At 43.1% G+C, this 18,648-nt stretch overlaps 1 protein-coding gene across 3 annotated transcripts in view; it reads left to right on the top strand.

Annotated features, from left to right (window-relative positions):
• RAB11FIP4 (RAB11 family interacting protein 4) overlaps positions 1-15,701 on the top strand; it is a 295,826-nt gene extending 280,125 nt beyond the window's left edge. For all 3 annotated transcript variants that reach the window (XM_075903842.2, XM_075903844.2, XM_075903843.2), the window contains one exon: positions 238-15,701. In XM_075903842.2, the coding sequence (XP_075759957.1) occupies positions 238-354 (117 nt within the window). In that variant the 3' untranslated portion in view covers positions 355-15,701. The remainder of the gene's footprint in view (positions 1-237) is intronic.
• The last annotated feature ends 2,947 nt before the right edge of the window (positions 15,702-18,648 follow it).

The raw sequence follows: 18,648 nt of genomic DNA, 5'->3' as shown, positions 1-18,648 counted from the left end.
GACATTATACTATCCCTACATTCACTTACCTAACTGTAAAATGGGGATACTTGTCTACCTTGTTGCTCTCACCTCAAGAGAGCGTAAAGAGAAGGCCCAGAATATCATTACAGGGAATGAGTAATTTTTAAAATACAGAGGTGGCCCGAGGCCTGGCCTTGTCTTATTTATTTTAGAGTGCTGTAGATACGAGTCCCATTTTGCAATAGATCCTTAACTTTGGACCCTCTGTTTCAGCTCATGGAAGCTCTTAAAGAACAGGAGGAGATCAACTACAGATTGCGACAGTATATGGACAAGATCATTTTGGCCATCCTAGACCACAACCCGTCGATCCTGGAAATAAAAAATTGAAGGACCTAAAAAGCAGCTGCCTGATATTTCTGCACATGCCACTGGATCTAAACATCACTCTGATACTGTAAATGATTCTATAAATATATATATTATGTGTGAGTGGGTGCGTGGGTATGTTTATATGATGTCTGGTACCTTATCCGTGAGTCATAAAATCGGCTTGATTTGTTTTTTTTCATGCACTTTTCAATATCTGTGATGAGATCGCTGCTGTATATGAATAACAATATAACTGGATCACGCTGTTTTAGATACTGGATGTAATGACTCTACCTCTAGTTGTAAAGATGAAGTACAGTGGAAACCTATGGATGTCTCCCCTCCCTTTGAAAAACAAGAATTACTCTTTCTTTCAGATGAATGAGGGTACTCCCCAACATTCAACATAGCCAGGTTTGGTTCCTGACTGGTGCTCACTACATCGCCCTCTACTGAATTTAGTTTTGCCGGAGTTTTCCTAGTGAAACCTTTGGTCAAACCTGGACCTTTTTGAAAATGAGTATCTGTTATGATGAAAGGAGGAGAGGGGCAGAATCGTGAATATCCGTGTGAAAACGCCATCCACTTATTTGCCACTGTTAGCAAAATGCTTTTAATATAAAGGCTACATATCCATCTTCAGGATGACTGCCTATCTGTTGTTGTGTGCATGGGTATGTGTTAGGCCAGGGTCCTTATAGCATTGAGGCATTGCAGTGTATGCCTTTATTTATCACTGGGCCACTAAAATTAATTCTGGGGTCCTGCACCTGCATTTTAAGGCTTCGACTTTTTGAAAGGTTACTGACTGCATGCGAATCCACTTCGTTGTTTTAAAGAGAAACTTTAATCTAAACAATTAGCCTAAATTCCCTTCCCCGCCACCAAAGCACACTGCTGAACTCCTAGGAGAGAGAGAATGGTGAGGTCCTACAGGTTTTTGCAGTTGCTTAATCCCTGATGTAAACTAATTTAACTATTTGAACAGTTAAAACTCAAAAGCACACTTTAAGACACCAGTAACGGGTAACATGCAATGTATTCCTTCCCCCACCCCCACCTCACCCTTTCACAAGTAGCTTCACTCACCCAAATTACCTATTCCAAATATTGCCTATCCCTGTGCCCACATCTCTATGCTCTGAATCAGGAAAGTACATAAGCGCTTGCTTAATTTAAGCATATTGCCATACTTGGGTCCTATTGGAGTTGAGGATGTGTGTAAAATTAAACGCTTTCATCTGAACTGGGCTAGATTTAAACAGTTGATGTGCTTTTTGGATTGGGCCAATTTCTTGAAGAAATGGGGCCTTTTAACTAAAAGTAAAAGCTAGAAGTTAATTGCTGTGGAATTTTTTTTTTAAAGTTCACACACTTTCCATTTAAATAAAAAGGGAAAGCAAACCTTCCTCCCCTTTGCTTCACACCATCTGGCACAAGCAGGAGAACTCTCTGGTCTATTTCTCTGTAACCAAGTGTCAGGCTATCAAATGTGCATAGAGATGTTCTCTCTGTTTTAACACACTCCTTGGAAATGCACTGTTGCAGTAGCTGTGACAGATTTTTTTTGTATATTGCTGTTGGCAGTTGGGTCTCCCGCCTCCCCATGTTTTTATGTATTTTCATTGGTGTATGTAATGCATTTTTCCCTTAATCTGAATACCTAGCACATGTATTCTTATTGCTGTAAATATATATATATATATTTTTCTGCAACTGCAGCACTCTTGCCTTCAGTGATATCTTATTGGAGTCATGGGCAGGTGTGGGGAAGCACTGAAAACGGGCTTTCCCGAAGGCAAGATGATAAAACCAATTTGATTATTTATTTGAACCTGTCATCTGTTAAGCTGTAGGGCCGTGGGTCGGGAGGAGAGCTCATGATGAAACTTGAATTGTCCTTCCAGGCCTGGGTGCACCATAGAGGGGCTCATCTGTACTGGAAAAATGTCATTTGTGCTTAACATTAAAGGTTTCAGGATGGATTGGTAGCAGAGGAGAGTGGGAATAAGGTGTCTCTAAGCCACTCCTTTGCCCCCCTCCCCCCAACTTTGGATCAGCCAGAGGGCAAAACTGAGTCCAGAGTAAACTACACTAAATTACACGGGCTATGTCTACACTACAATGCTCTATTGGAAAAAGGTACGCAAATTGCGGGTGCAATTTGCGTACCTTTTTCCTATAGGTTTTTTTTTTTTGGAAGAGGCTTTTCTGAGATTTGGCCCGTCTACACTGGGCCAAATTTTGGAAAAGCCTCCTCTTTCAGAAGAGCCCTTCTTCCTCATGGGAGGAGGAAGATGGGGCTTCCGAAAAAACGTGTCTGCTCTTCCGCAAAAAAAACGGAAGAGCAGACGCATTCCCTGGATATGGCGGGTTTCCCCGAGATACCTTTGGTATCTCGGAAAAACCCCTAGTGTAGACATAGCCCCAGGCTCCAGCAGTCTTCCATGGGTTCTAGCTGTAGGAGATCAGGCAGATCACCTGCCCTCCCCTAATTCCCTGCTGTCCCTCTGTGGGGGCTGATTAGGAAACTGAGGGGTTTGAAACCATTATGCCAGCTTAATCTTCCCAAGGACTTCCCTCTAGTGGAGGGATCCTTGGCGGAACTTCCTCGCTCAAGAGTCTCAGGGGTAGCCATGTTCTGTATCTGCCAAAACAGCAAGGAGTCCTGTGGCACCTTAGAGACTAAGCCCTAGTCTACTCTAGGGAGTTATTTCGAAATAACCCCCCTTATGTCAAATTTATAAGCGGAACATCCACACTACCAAGCCCGTTATTTCGAAATCTGAACTTCTGCTTTCCTCAGGGAATAACGCTTATTTCAAAATAGTTTATTTCAAAGTAGCAGCAGCACCGCATCCACGCTACCGCTATTACGAAAGAATTACTCCCCAGTGCTTCCTAGGACTCTAAGTTGAAGTAACAGGTCTGCAATAACTGAGCCTGCCTCAGACTAATTTTGAGGCCTCCCCATAGGGAGAACACTCTATTTCAATTTTGTTATTTGGGGAGTTACTAAATCGATTTTAGTTATTTTGAAATTTTCTAGTGTCGACGTGCCCTAACAGATTTATTGGATTAAAAAGTTACAGAAGCAGGGATATAGATATTTACGGAAGAAGTTGCTTGTGGGGAATTAGGTTATTCACAGCATTTGGTGTGGAGACGTGTATATCCAGAGAGGGGAAATTGCCTTTGTAATGCATTAACCAGTTGAGATCCTTAGTCAGTCCAAAATTGACAAAGTTAATTTGCAAATATAACACTGTCATTTTAGGACTGACTAAGGCTCTCAACTGGTTAATGCATTACAAAGGCAATTTTCCCCTCTCTGGCTATATAAATACAGTGATTCCACCCTGCCTCTGGCCCTGTAGAGTAACTTTAGCAGAGAGAAGAGGAGAGAGCCAGTGGTAGTTCCCAGCAAAGCTGGCTTTCTAACTCCCCTCCCAATCACCAAGCCTGGGAATTCCCAGCTAGGAAAATGCAATTAGTTGCAAGGATCCGCTCTGTAATTTACACACTCACAGCCTGAGACTGCAAACATTCAAGCAGGAGTATAACCACTGACTGTCTCCTTTTGAGGGAGGGGAGAATTCTGTGCCAAAAAAAAAACCAACCCCCCTAAAAATATGTGAAATCTGTGCACAGCATTTTAAAATTCTGCAAGGTTTTTTTTTTTGGTCAAAATGGCACTACATAATCATACCAGTTTTAATTATTTTAGTTTTTTTTAAAATACTTGTTTGGAAGTTCTATACCAATACAGGTGCACACACAAATTCTCCTTAAGAATAGAGTTAAAGAACTCCCTGTGACAACTCGTTTCCTGTTTCTATGCCCCCATCCTCCTCCAGAGCCCAGTTTGGGTGGGGTGGCAGATGTCCACAATCCCTTCCCCTCCCCAAGCCCAGCCACAGGACCCCCAGGCCAGCTACACCACCCCCCCCCCCCTGCACCCTCTCCCCCGCCCCACACACACACACTCTCTCTCTCTTCACCTTCCCTTTCCCCTTTGAGCCCATGGATCTGGAGTGAGAAACAGCCTGATGCTTCTGATCCCAGGCTATGTCTAGACTGCTGCTTTTTTTTTTTAGCAGAAGGTATGCAAATTGTGTTCTACAATTTGTGTACCTTTTTCCAATCGTTTTGTTGGAAGAGGCTTTTCCGAAATTTGGCCAGTCTACACTGGGCCAAATTTCAGAAAAAACTCCTCTTTTGGAAGAGCCCTTCTTCCTTGTGGCATGAGGAAGACAGGATTTCCGAAAGTGTGCCTGCTCTGCTGCAAAACATGTCAGAAGAGCAGACGCCTTCCCTGGACGCAGCAGAGTTTTTCTGAGATACCTCTGGTATCCCAGAAAAACTCCATAGTCTAGACATAGTCCCAGACTTGCATTGAGTTTCCTGCATGTTGCCTTCTCCCTCAGGGCATGCTGGGAACTGCGGCTGCCTGGGACCCTCTAGTTCAGGGCTACTCAACATGCAGCCCGCGGGTGGGAGCCGAAACAAAGTAATACAATGGTCTTCTGTTGAGATGCATTTTAGTAGTTCAATTCCTGGACTGTCATTGCTCATTAAAAGTGCTGTCATATGGTTGGAAATTGGGTCAATATTGCATTTTATTAATATCAGCAGAACTGACTTGAATGGGGCCTGCGTGTTGTGTCGTCTTGCCTTAATCTTTGTATTCATGCCTGTCCGTGTGAAAGAAGCTATTTGCATGTACATGCAACCACACTTAAGTTGCGGCCCTTGGCATGTGCTGTGAGTATCATGTGGCCCCCGGGGCTTCCAGAGTTGAGTAGCTCTGGTCTAGTCCATTTCCTCCCCCTCGCAGTGTCTTCTTTATGTGGCCTGGGCTGAGCTGTGTCCAATGGCCCCTAGTAGCACCTAGCAGTACTACAGCCCATTTCTAGGGAGGACAGGAAATTCTGCACACACACGCTATTCATTTCTGCAGAATTCTGCATTGCGCAGAATTCTCCCAGGGACAGCAGGGACTATTCCTGTTGATGGAACTGTCACCACGTTGTTGTGGGCATCCCATAGGACTAGGCCAGGCCAGTTATCAGTGTTACCTGTAAGATGTAGACTTGGGCAGATGCCGCCCAGTTGTTTAGCAGAGCACCCACAACTAGGTTTTGTTTCTCTCTTGGTGGTGGGACATTGATACCTGCCTTGGTGGACCTAAAAAAAAAATATTCTGAACATAGATAGAAAAGATTAGAGGGAACATTGATTTACTTTGCAGTGTAGATTTAATATTTTAATCTGAGTTTGAAATAGTTGGGATTTGAGCAGGGGGCTGGACTTGATGACCTCTTGAGGTCTCTTCCAGTTCTATGATTCTAAATAATTAGTCCAGTTTCTTAATGGTCCCTCCTACATTTTGTAATAGTATCCAAAGAACAATTCCGTTTCTATACTGAAATTGAGTTTATGTGACTCTAACAGCCTAACTCCTGGCCAAGATACCGTATCTGGATTTATCTGCTCCCTACATAGAGAAAATTCTCTCTCCTTCAGAGCCTCAAGCTAAAGCAACATTGAGGTCAACCTAAATGCAAAGTGGTTTTTGTGCAGTGGAAAAAGACAGTTTCCTACTTGCTGAAAGTCACACTCAAATACTGAGTAGAGATAATTGTGGAAAAGGCAGTATTTTTTTAAAATGTATTTAATGCTGAAGTCAGGCCTCAAAGCCTTTCTAACATCCAGAGCTACAGGCAGAAGTACCAATTCTCCAGCTGATGCATATTTATTTTGATTTGAATAGAGTGATCCTGATTTATATCAGCTGAGGTTCTAGCCCAAAAACTTTAATTTGTCCTGGCAAGTGAAGGAAAGAGAATGTTTCATATATTTTAAATCATTGCAGTTCTATTAGTTATTGAAACTGAGCGCTGGCTGGAAATTTTAATTTTAAAAAGTTGATTTTGATTGACAAACTTTCACATTCTTATCCCTCAACCTTTTTTTTTTCTTTTGAACAGATTTGTAGGAGGCAAGGGGGGGAGGGAGGGAGTCAGACTAAAAAGCTTCATTTTTTTTCTGGGGGAGTGAAGAATTCAGGTTTGTTTTTTCCTCACCAGTTCTACAGAAGAATTATTACAGTTTAAGCCATTTAGGATTACTATTGAGAGATGAACGTCCAAATTTCTATTGGTTTGAAGTGACATAGTATTGTTTAAGTTAATGGCTAGTAAACACCAGCAAAGAATTTGGCCCCTTAACGTTAGTTGTGTTGATAATTTAGGGCATTAAGGCTAAATAGCATGCTGACTGAATTGGGAAGTGCGTTAATAAGACCAGTCAGAGTTAAATGTCCTCTCCAGTTTAGTTCTAGTAATCTGTGATGTGTCAAGCATATTGGAATTTTAAAATGAATTAATTCATTAACTTCTCAGATTTAAATGCCCACAGATAGAAGGCTGGTTGTTTTCTTTAGAACAAGGGGAAACAAAACCCTCAATTGTACAGTGGTGTTTTCAAGACCACCTGAATCAAGGGCCTAATCAAACTCCCATTGAATCAATGGCAAAATGCCTGTTGTGTTCCACAGGAATTAGGTCAGACTTTCTGTGATTAGATATCTGATAAATTCTGGTATAAGTAATATGTCATTCCTGTAGCTGCTACAGGACATTGTAGTCAGTGGGACTATGTCTAGACGATAGCCTTTTATCGGAAAAAGCTACGCAAATTGTGACTATCCAAGGAATGCATGATTAAGTCCTGAAGCTACAGAAGAACAGTGCTTCAAGCTGCCTGCATTATCCAGTTGTCTCAGGGTGTGTCTACACTGCACCGTTATTTCGAGATAACTAGCATTGTTTCAAAATAATTTGCGCAGCTTTTTCCGATTGCTTTTCTGGAAGAGGCTTTTCTGCCATTTGGCCCCGTCTAGATGGGGCCATTAAATAGAAGATTATTGGTTTCAACAGCTGTCTACTTCTTGATGCCTAGCAAGTTGCAAAGGGGTGTGAATGAAATTTTTCATGTGTGTAGAAGCTGAGACAAGTTACTGTATACATTAGGTTTCAACTTTGTAACCCTGAACATTATGTTCTGTCTATACAGAATCTTAGGCGGGATATTTTGTTTATTTCTCTTATGCTTTATGAAACCATGTGGAGTCAACTTAACACCTACAAATTAAAACACTTTGGTAACGTAACCAGTGTGTGTGTATGTTGACACACAAGACGGCTGGAGTGGTCTTGTGGGTTCTCATCTAGTTGTGATGATCGTCTTAATCTGATTATTACAGTTGATCGAAAAAAATTGTTGGACACTTTGAAGAAAAATGGTCTTTTTTAAGATTTTTTTTTAATTGAAAAAACTTTAAAATATTTCTTCCACTCCATCTCCAGCCTCTTCCTGTTTTCTATTTCCCTACCAGGAAAGGAGGACAAAAGAGGGGAGGGAACCAAATTGTATGAATTTTGAAAAATTAAAAATTTTGTCCATTACCCATAAAAAAAAAACTGGCCCCTTTTTTAACCTGCTTTATGCTTCATGTTGCTTTGCCTAATGGAGATCTAATGTGTGGTCATTCTCTTTCGTAGATCAGCTAGAGATATCTGATCACAAACTTACCAGGGCAAATTGAAGTCTGTGGATGGTTAAGGGTTCTTAGCACAGATTTGCTCACCTACAGAACAAGGCAAGTTATTGATAGTTTGTGTACGTTAGTAGCAGCCTGTTTGAGGAGGGTTTTTTGGTTCTGAATGACAGATTTTAGGAAAGGCATGAGAATGACTTGAATCTCCTCTTTGGAGGCTGATCATTTGATTCTTTGGGCAGTCAAAACTCCCATGGACTTAAGATGTGGCTATCCAAGGAAAGCATGATTACGCCCTGAAGCTACAGAGGAACAATGCTTCAAGCTGCCTGCACTATCCAGTTATCTCAGGGTGTGTCTACACTGCACCGTTATTTTGAGATAACTAGCATTATTTCGAGATAACAATGCGAGCATCTACACAGGCATTCCATTATTTTGAAATAATGGACGGCTTATTCCGAAATCTGTAAACCTCATTCCACGAGGAATGACGACTGTTCCGAAATAGCAATTTCAAAACAAGGCATGTGTAGATGCTCCACTTCTGCTATTTCTAAATAGCCCCTCACCAGGGCCAGTCTAAGTTATTCCTCCCCTTGGGCTATAAACCAAAATAGCTCGTCTACATTAGGGAAGCCTTCCTCAGACTAATTTTGAGGGTTCCCTGCAGTGTAGACGTGCTATTTCGAAATAAGCTATTTTGGAATAACTATTCCGGAATAGCTTATTTTGAAATAAGCGTGCAGTGTAGACAGCCTCAGTCATGATATGGAGCACCTATTTCTGGGGCTTAGAAGGTGGTGAACAGAGTGAATATTCAAGTCTATAAGGCAGTGCTTTTTCGTGTGATGGGTCTTGTATCTCTGGAGGTATCTGCTTGGGTCTTCCCTCCACTGTTCCTACCTCTGTCTTAGCTCAAAGTGTGATGATAGCAGCAGGGACACTAATGTAGTCTGGATGCTGGAGTTTGAACCATCATGCTGCACTACCCTGCTCAGAGTAGATTCAGATGATACGGTGCTTGAAACGTCAGCTGATCCCAGTCCTGTGCCTACATTAGAGCCCCACTGCTGCTATTAGCGATGGAGATGAGCCAGCATTAGCAACAATGAGAGGAGGTTTTAGAGGAGAAAAAGGTCTAGTGTAAGTAAGCGCTTTAAAGTTCCTATTTACACTAACCAAGGAAAAAGCGTTAGCACGAGAGCTGGTCCAAAACCAACACAAAATGTGACCCAGAGGGGAACCAAAATTGTTGCTGACATTTCTACTGAATTTTTCCAAATTTTGAAATTTTATAATTTAAAAAAAAATGTGACCAGCTCTAGTTAATGGCTCTGTAGTAAACTGTGCTTTGGATTAATACAGATGTGTTAGCCTAATTTATTTGGCCAGCATGAAGAAGGCCTCTGGAACCAATAATGTAGGCAAATATTAATTTAGCGTCATAGTTTTGCTGAGTGTAATATGGATATTGAGCGAGCTCTTGGTGTTGCAGACGGGAAGAGCTGCCAGATTAGCAGGAGACACTCCACACTTGCTCCCAGATGGGCTTGTGTAGTAAGGATGTTAACTATAGGTTTATTGACTAATCAAGTAATCGGTGGAATTTCCAACGACTACTCAATTAGTCGATAAGGGTGGGGGCTCCCGCTGCAGCTCTACATTTTAAATGTAATCAAAGTGCGGCAGGCTCTTACTACATTTAAGTGCAAAGCCATAGTTTCCTGGGGATGGGACTCTCACCTCCCCCGGGAGCTAACCACATGGTGGGTTACCCAGGGTAGCGCGAGCCAGGACTGAATAGTCCCAGCTCACACTGCCCCAGGACCCTGCGACTTTGCCTGCTTCCCCCCCCCCCCCCCTTTGCTGCTGATACAAGTTTATGCTTATCAAGTAGTCAACTAGTCACCTACATCCCTATTGTGTAGCACACGCTCTCATGCTAGAGAGGGCAGGGATTGTACATTTCATTCCCTTCTGCTTGTAGTGGATGCTAGTCTTTCTGTAGCAAGAACTCTAGCTTTACATTTCTTAGCTGTAAATCCTTCTTTGGAAGGTATCTGAACCTAAAAGCCTGTTCACAGGGGAGCCGACTGGATTGCTGGGCCCTTTGGCAATGGGGAGGTGGCTCCCCACTCCTGGAAGGGGTGGAGCCGGAGCACCTGCTCCCTTCCCCTTCTCCCCCTTGCCCTCAGAGCCAGCTGGAGTGCGTGGCGGGGGCTCGGTGCAGTGGGTCACCCAGTGCTACAGCAGCGATTCTAAAGGGCCCGAGGCTCCGGCCAGGGCAGCCAAGAGCTCTTGGTCCTTTAGAATCGCCAGGCCCTGAGGCAATTTCTCCCTTTGTCCCCGTCACCCTCCACCTGTTCATATAAGAGTCAAAACTACTTAGGGTGTAGTTCTGGAGTCCTGCTGTGGGCAAAACTCTCCAGTGTGATCCAGGCTGTGAGTTTTGCACAGCCAAGCTTTTAAGAGAGACAAGGGAAAGCAACCGGTAAGCAGTCGTCCTGCTGACCGGAAGCTCGTATCAATCAACTGGGAGGGTAGTTGCTTTTATTGCATGCATGATCTTTATCTAGAAATACACAGAGCTCAATAGCAGAAGGCATCATTGAGGATGATATTGAAGTGACTATTAGGAGTCACCTGGAAGACCAGGTGCAGCGCATATCTTGTCAATGGGCTTTAGATGATACCCAGAGCTCAGAGTAAATAAACTGCCTGCAGGAAGAGTTATGCTTCCAAATGCCAGTTCACACCTGCTGGCTGCTATCACTTGACTTATGAAAAACTAGCCAGGGTTTATGAAAAACTAGCCAGGGTTTATCCTGAGTAAGATAAAGGCTAGGTTGTAGGGGGGGGGGGGGTAGCTAGTCTAAAAATCCAGATAAGGCAGCGTATAATCTTAAATCATGCTGAGTTGCTCAGCTTTACTTGCATGAAGGGTATTCACTGTCTTGTCTACACTAGACTTTTAGAATGGATTAGATGCCACCATCAGACAATGCGTCTTTAAATCCTAGAACAGATAACGCCTTCATGGCTCTTTTGCAACTAATGTGCCATTCGTCTGTAGTTTTAGAGTCACTACAATCCATTGCACTGTGTTGTTTACAAGGGGGTAAAGAAGTCTCTGCCGCGGAGCTCTGCAGTGGCTCTAATAAGCGGGAGAGTCATGTTTTCAACAGGATCTCACCGTAGTACATGCTCTGCCCACCCCCATAGTCCCGCTCATCATTTAACCCTTTCACTGCCACAGCAAAGAGCACGTGCCCGTCTAGCTGCTTACACGGTGCCCATCGTCGTGATCGCCGCGAGCTGTAGGCTGCCCATTTTGAACAAATGGAGAAGGATGCACATGGTATGGGTCCCGTCAGTGAATGTGTAGATATTAAAGCTCCTGGGACTCCAGTCATGTGTAATAGCCAGGCTAATCCTGTCCAGAGCTTTCATCTGGTTACTGAAGACAATTAAGATATTTTCTGCACTACATGGAGCATGTTACAGCTGGTTGCATTGATAGCTGAATCTGCAGTGTAGATAAGCCCTAAACCTCTTGAGGCTGCAATAAGACATTCCTCTAAGTTTTATCTCCTCCACAATGAAAGTTCGTTAAATGAAGTGATTAACATCTGTATTTACAAGGCATCACATCACCATATAGTTTAGCCCAGCGCCCTGTACCTCACAGACAGATGCAGATCTGCATACGTACATATGGATTGCTGCAATTAAGGGCACTGTACAATGGAATTTATTGTAGCACAGACCTGGCTGAAAATGTTGCAATGAATTCCTTAATTTAGGGTGAGTGAGGGGGGGAGGTTGGCCAATAAACTAAAAGTCTTGCAGCTTTTTAACTGTAAAAGTAATAGTTTAGCATATAGTTAGAGCAATTTTTTTTTGTTAAAATATGAACCACAGTGGAAAAAACACTCTAATAAAACTGGGTGGCCTAAATATATTTCCTGCATCTACTTTGTACTTGTACCCAGTTTTATTTTGGAACTAGATGTTAGTGTCACAGCTGCAACAGTAGAGCTGTTGCCTTTCATGTCACCATTCTTAGTGGAGTGACTTCACCTAGACCTGTAAACGGTCTTAAAGCCTTCTGGGCCACTTGTGCTGCGTGTTAGGCCATGAAGAACAGTGTCGGCAGCGGTCCCCTCTGTGCACCACAGAGGAGATCTCTTTGGGGTAGAATGGCACTTTAATGGATCCAAAGTCCAGAAACCACCTCATAGAATGTGTAGTGGGATTATAGCTATTCCACCCTACAGTCTGGAACAGAGATCATGCACTGTAAACCATAGGCGCAGGAGGTAGAGGTGGAGGGAGTAAGGGGTGCTGTAGCACTCGCTGGCTTTGCGCCCAATTTGGCCCTGTGTCAGGGCCAAATCCACCAGCCCATGCCTGGGTGCTCTGCTGCCACCTAGGGTCCTGGCCACCTATTCCACTGCTGGCTCCAAGGTCCAGACCCGCCAGCTCTGAGGTCTCAACTGCTGGGATCCACAGCTGACCCCAGCTGTGGGCCCAGACTGGGGTGGAGAGGGGCATGGACAGGGGTAAGGGAGGGTGCAGCTCAGCACCCTCCCCCTAAAAATTGTTCCACTGCTGTAACCCCCAGTTTTCCCATCATTTATACCCCATCTTGTCTCATACCCTGCCCAAAGCCCTTTTACACCCTGCCTTGATGCAGGGAGAATTTCACTCCATATGAATACTTTGGTTTGCTACAGAGCAGTAAATGTTGCACTTACAGTATGTTAAAATACTGATGTATTTTGAGAATTGCTGTAAATTTTATTGTGGGAGCCATTTGGTTTGCTTTGTTGCACAGACTGTGCTTATGTTCATTGCATGGTTATTTTTATTCCTTGTGCCTTTACTCACCTGCCATGAGGGTACAGATTCCCCCCCCCCACACACACACACATTTTATCTGCTATTTTGGGCATATATATATCAATATATTTTTTCATTTGATCTTCACCTTTGTGTTTCATGTACTGTAAAGGTGTATATATAAAATAGAACAGATTTGTATTTCATGTGCCTCGATGGAATGTAAAAAAAAAACCTACTTGTTTTGTACAGGGTTTTTTTAGAAGCACTGTGTCATGTCCTAAACCACTTAGCAAATTAAATTTAAAAATTAATTAGCAGTTTTCTGTTTAATTTTAGAAGCCTCACATTGGGTGCATGGTACCTTTTGTAAAGTGATGTGTCACACACACAAAAATCTCTAATCTACTGTGCTGGTGTTATTATTTTATTATTATTATAAGACCACTTGTATTTTGTCCACTTCAGAGAATTCAAAATAACTAAACCTCTAAATTTAGTTAGGTCTTGATTTGACAAGCACGGCTGTTATTCACTGTAAATGTGAGTGGTTTCCTTTCACTTCAGATCACCAGGAGACACACATCGCTTTCAGACAAGCTGCTTATTGCAGGTCAGTTTCAGTGTAACAGATAGTTTATTTGCAGTTCATTTTGTCAGCTGCACCCAAAACGAAATCAGACAGCATACAGGTTCCCACACTTTAAAATGCTTTGCAACGCATCCTGGGATTCTTGGCTCTATGCTGTCATGCTGAGTTGGAATTCCCCCCACCCCTATAAATAAATAAATTAATTAAAGGGAATTGGAATGACAGGTGTTAGTTTGAAAAGGAATTAGATGGGGATGGAATGAGTAATTTGCTGGCTGAAGAGAAGATCTGTACATACTTTTTGTATCAATTTAACTGTCGATTTATATTGAAATCAGAGCAGTTCCCTTGTGGACAGTTATGCTGGTGCTTACATAGATTAATAAAAAGGTGCTTACATAGATTAATTTATGGAAATAAGTGAAACTGCTTTACCAGTATAACTGTAGCTGCACAATGGGATGGCATGATTTGCTTATACAGGTTGAACCTCTCTAGTTCAGCACCCTTGGGATCTGACTGGTGCTGAACCAGAGAATTTACCGAATCATGGGAGGTCAATATGGTCTAGCAGCTTACCAACACTTCCACTGCTTACTGGGCTCTTGGAAGACATTTAGGGGTAAATTAGAGCTAAGTAACAGCACAGAACTGTGAGAGCCAGGACTGGTGGCTGCCAAGAAAAGTTATGGGACCACGGGAAACTCGGTCACACCCATGATAAGTGGACATCTAGCTAACTAAAATCATGCCGGACCATGGATGTTGCCGGACTAGAGAGGTTCAACCTGTATTGATTTCTACATCCATGTGCAGACATGTCCTAATGGGAAGTGCATGGTGAGCCTCTTATGACCTCTTCAGAGGAATGTCTACCCCTGAACTTTCACAGGAATACCAATGCATCAAAGAATTCAAAACACTGTACAGAGGTGCATTTAACTACATGTTACAGATGGGGAAACTAAGGTGCAGGCCTCATGTGTCTCTTTGGGCTGTTGAAACAGACACAAGGGACACAATGAAGGCCACCTGCCTCTCAGGGATTGTCTCCACTAGGCAGTAGATTGATACTGCAGCAATCGATCCACCGGTGGTTGATTTATCATGTCTGTTTAGACACTATCAGTTGATCTCCAAGCACTCTCCTGTTGACTCTAGTACTTCATCAGGACGAGAAGAATAGCTGGAGTTGACTGAAGAGTAACCCCCACCGCCCTTACCACACAGACAATGCCACAGTAAGTATGTCGACTTCAGCTATGCTGTTTACATGGCTGATGTCACGCAGATTAGATCAGCAGCAGGGTTAGTGTAGGCCAGGCCCCAGTTCCTTCTCCATGGGGCCACAGAATCAGAAACTAGAGTAGGAAATGTCATAAGAGGTTGAATACTCTCCAGGTCCATAGTCATGCAACTCACTAAGGCTGCGTCTAGATTGGCATGATTTTCTGGAAATGCTTTTAACGGACAAGTTTTCCGTTAAAAGCATTTTCGGAACAGAACGTCTAGATTGGCACGGATGCTTTTCCGCAAAAGCACTTTTTGCAGAAAAGCGCCCGTGCCAATCTAGACGCGCTTTTGCGCAAAAAAGCCCTGATTGCCATTTTCACGATCGGGGCTTTTTTGCGGAAAACAAATCTGAGCTGTCTAGACTGGCCCTTTTGCGAAAAAGCTTTCTTACAGTAGGAAGTCAGTGCTTTTGCGGAAATTCAAGCAGCCAGTGTAGACAGCTGGCAAGTTTTTCCGGAAAAGCGGCTGATTTTTTGGAAAAACTGGCCAGTCTAGACACAGCCTTAGTGTCCTCAACTCCTAACAGTTTCATCTGTTGCAGCTCTGAAGAACATTTGAAATTGAAGGATGCTCATTCCCTTGAATGATTGGGCCCCTAATTCACATTTTCTAGTGGTTTGTCTTTATCCAGTATACATCACTGGCTCTTAGAGCATGAAAACACATCATGGCATGTCACAAACTCCCCCTGAGAAGCTGTGGTTTGGGAGTAGTACCTCATTCCAATTTCCACAGAACACAAGTAAATCTGTTGCCCCCTTCACCAACCACTGGGTGGTAAAACAGCTTTAGGGAGGGGCTGATTTTTGATCCATACTGAAACCCATCACTTTGTTACTGAAACAGACCTGAAATGTGCAGCCCACTAAAACAGCTCGATTGTTTTTAACATCATCCTGTTCATTACACCACAAGTGGTATAAATATTGTTGCAATGTGTCATCAGATCACTTTCTCTGTATTTTCTTGTGATATATTTTATGGAAAAAAGCTATCCTTGGTAATGCTGATCATTACAGGTAGCTGTAATGTTGTATAAAGAGATGTGTAAATAAATTATTTGCTTTTCCTGCATGACTAAAAGACCGTGTCTTTACTGGGGAGTGACTAACCTAACCTTTTTTTTTTTTTTGTCACAGGTTCCAATTATACACTGCATATATCAGATTGCTCTAAACCTCTTAACTCTGAGCTCTGAATTCAAAGAGAGGGTAACATTGGAACTCCTTAGTTACATTCATGGCAGCCCCGTTAACTTTTGTATTGTTGAGGGGTTAGAGCTAGGGCAGGGGTCAGCAACCTTTTCAAACCAAAGAGCCAAACTACATCAAAATTCAGAACAAGTGGGTGGGCAGGAGCTGGCATCAGTTGAAGATAGGGAGGAGAAGGCAGTCAAGAGCAGTGGGGGAGGTCCTCTGGTGGCAGAAGGACAAAGGTGTCTGTCTTAGAAGCTAGAGGTTGTGGGTTTGAATCCCTGTGCTGGGGGGCAGGGAGCTGGGTAGCTACCTCCAGTGTTCCAGGGTTGCCCTGCCCTGCCCTCAGGGAACCTAGTCCTGCCTATCACTCCAGGTTCTGGCCCAATGAACCCTAGGCAGGGCTACTGCCATTCTCAATGTGGCAGCTTTTCCCTAGGCCACCTGTAGCACCTCTCCTTTGGTACCTGCTCATCTGTCCTCAGCTCACACCCGCACAGCTAAGGTTGCCAGGTGTCCAGTATTGACCTGGACAGTTTGGTATTTTCACCTCCTTTCAGGTAAAAAAAATCAGAAAATACAGGACACCTAAAATGCCCAGTATTTTCTGCTTTTTTTTTTTCTGCCAGGAGGCAAAAATACCAGACACCTAGCAACCTTACCACATTTAGCTACCGCGCCCCCCCCCAACCCAGCCCCCGGGCCCCTCCCGGACTCTTCTCTCAGCCCCCCTGAGCCCCACCTCCTCCCCACTTACCTGGTTCCACAGGGGAGCGCTCTTCTCACACAGAGTAAGAAAACAAGATGGCAAAAAAAAAACAAAAAAAAAAAACCCAAAGGCCTTAAAGGGGCCATGCTGTCTTTTGTATTTTTTTCTCCTTAACTGTAGGGGTCCTTTTTTTTTTCTCAACAACTTTGGTCTCCCCCCTTTTTTGGGTAGTGGTGGTGTGTGTTCTGTGTTTTTGGTTAAACCATCTGCAATCCTACACACAGCTGCCCCACACACCACTTCCTCCTTCCTGTCCTTTAGCTCTTTTCCCTTTCCTTGCCTGGGGGAGACCTTTTAAAGCATTGGCTGCAGATGTCTAATTATCCTGTAGCTTCTAGCAAGTTCTAATTGACTCTTAAGTGCCTGCCTGATATCCTTCAGTTAGGCTTAGGCTTGGGCTTTTTTTTACTCAGGGAAGAGAAAGCAGTTCACCCAAGCCCCAGCATATCTTACCTCTATCAGTGAGCAGCAGCCAGCTAGTCTGGGTTTGTAACGCACCTTAGGACCAAATTAGATCTAAATGACAGTTTTGCATATACACTCAATCATCACTTTATAAACAAAGCATAAGCCATTTTAAAGGGCTCAACATAGGTCACTGTAATAGAGAAATATGCTATTCAGGCTCAGAGCTAATGGGTCAGTTTTCTTTCATTATACAAACATTGTTTAAATACATGCATTAAATAGTTTCTATTAAAATGTACGGTCTGACTACCACACCTATCTGAAATAGGAAGCCTGCCATTGATGCTCCAAAAAGCACTGGTTGAGAAGTTAGACAAAATAGATCCAACATTAATATGCAGTTAAATATTATTCCAGGAGGTGGTGTCATAGGGCTTTGTAGTACATTTTTTAAAACCCTCAGCAGGAAAAGAAGTAGTCAATGAAGAACAAAGGAGGGAAAGAGGGGCAGAGAATTTAAAATCTGGTATTGGGATTTAGCAATCATCTTGTTAAAACAGCGCTATCTTCGGCAAAACTTTGCACCAAATGCATCAGAAAAAGAAAAACAACACAGCTAAATAACACAGCCTGCACCATGTGGTCTCCCTCACCTCTATCTCTAGTACATAAGTGGTACTCAACTAGGGATACATGTACCGCTGGGGGTACACAGAGGTGTTTCAGGGGGTACATCAACTCATCTAGATATTTGCCTAGTTTTAAAACAGACTACATAAAAAGCACTAGCAAAGTCAGTACAATCTAAAACTACATACAGAGCTTGACATGTTTATACTGCTCTATACTTAGAATCCTGCAAATCCACAGAGATCCACTTTATATCCACAGGTAGCTGCATCTGCGGGTGGATGCAGATATCCATGGCTCATTTTTGCAGATGCAGATACAAATTTTCTTAGCATGGGAGCAATTTAGTAAAAACACAGGGTGGCATGGTGCAATATATTGAAGGTTGATTTGTATTTGTGTTGATATACTAACTGAAGATTTAGGGAGTCAGATATTGGGGGGGATAGGTGTCAGCCCTCAGTCTCACAGATTTCATCGCACTATTCCCAGGCAACACAGCCAGCTCTGGAAAATAAGAGCATTTAGCTCACGCTATGTCGAAAGAGGGATGTAAAATTAGACTTACTGAAATGGCAAATGAAGCCAGGATTTGAATTTTCCATGCTTCATTTGCATTCTTTTGTAAGTGGGTATTTTGAAAGTGAAACCGCCATCTAGGCTTGGTTCGTTCGAAAAAAAATCCCTTTTTTGAAAAATCTTGTAAACCTAATTTTTTCACTGAAAATAAGCGGCAGAATGGCTCTTGTGCAAGAGAGGGTTTTTGCACAAGAAGGAGCTGTGTGTACACAGTTCCTTCTTGAGCAAAAGCCCCTTGCGCAAAAATGGCAGCTCATTAAGTATGCAAATGAGGCACAACAATATTCATCACCATGCCTCATTTGTATATGTTCTTGCGCAAGACTGGGCAGTGTAGATATAGCCTGTGTGGGCAACAGTAAATAAAACGTGTCACAGGCCACACATAGGGCTGCAATGGATCGCATGAGGCCCACAGGCCGTAGGTTGCCCACCACCGACT

This window comes from Pelodiscus sinensis, chromosome 20 (genome assembly GCF_052426305.1).
Source record: "Pelodiscus sinensis isolate ZL-2025 chromosome 20, ASM5242630v1, whole genome shotgun sequence".
NCBI classification, from domain to species: domain Eukaryota; kingdom Metazoa; phylum Chordata; order Testudines; family Trionychidae; genus Pelodiscus; species Pelodiscus sinensis.
The sequence above is the reverse complement of the archived record's forward strand: the minus strand, read 5'-3'. Positions and strand labels throughout refer to the sequence as shown.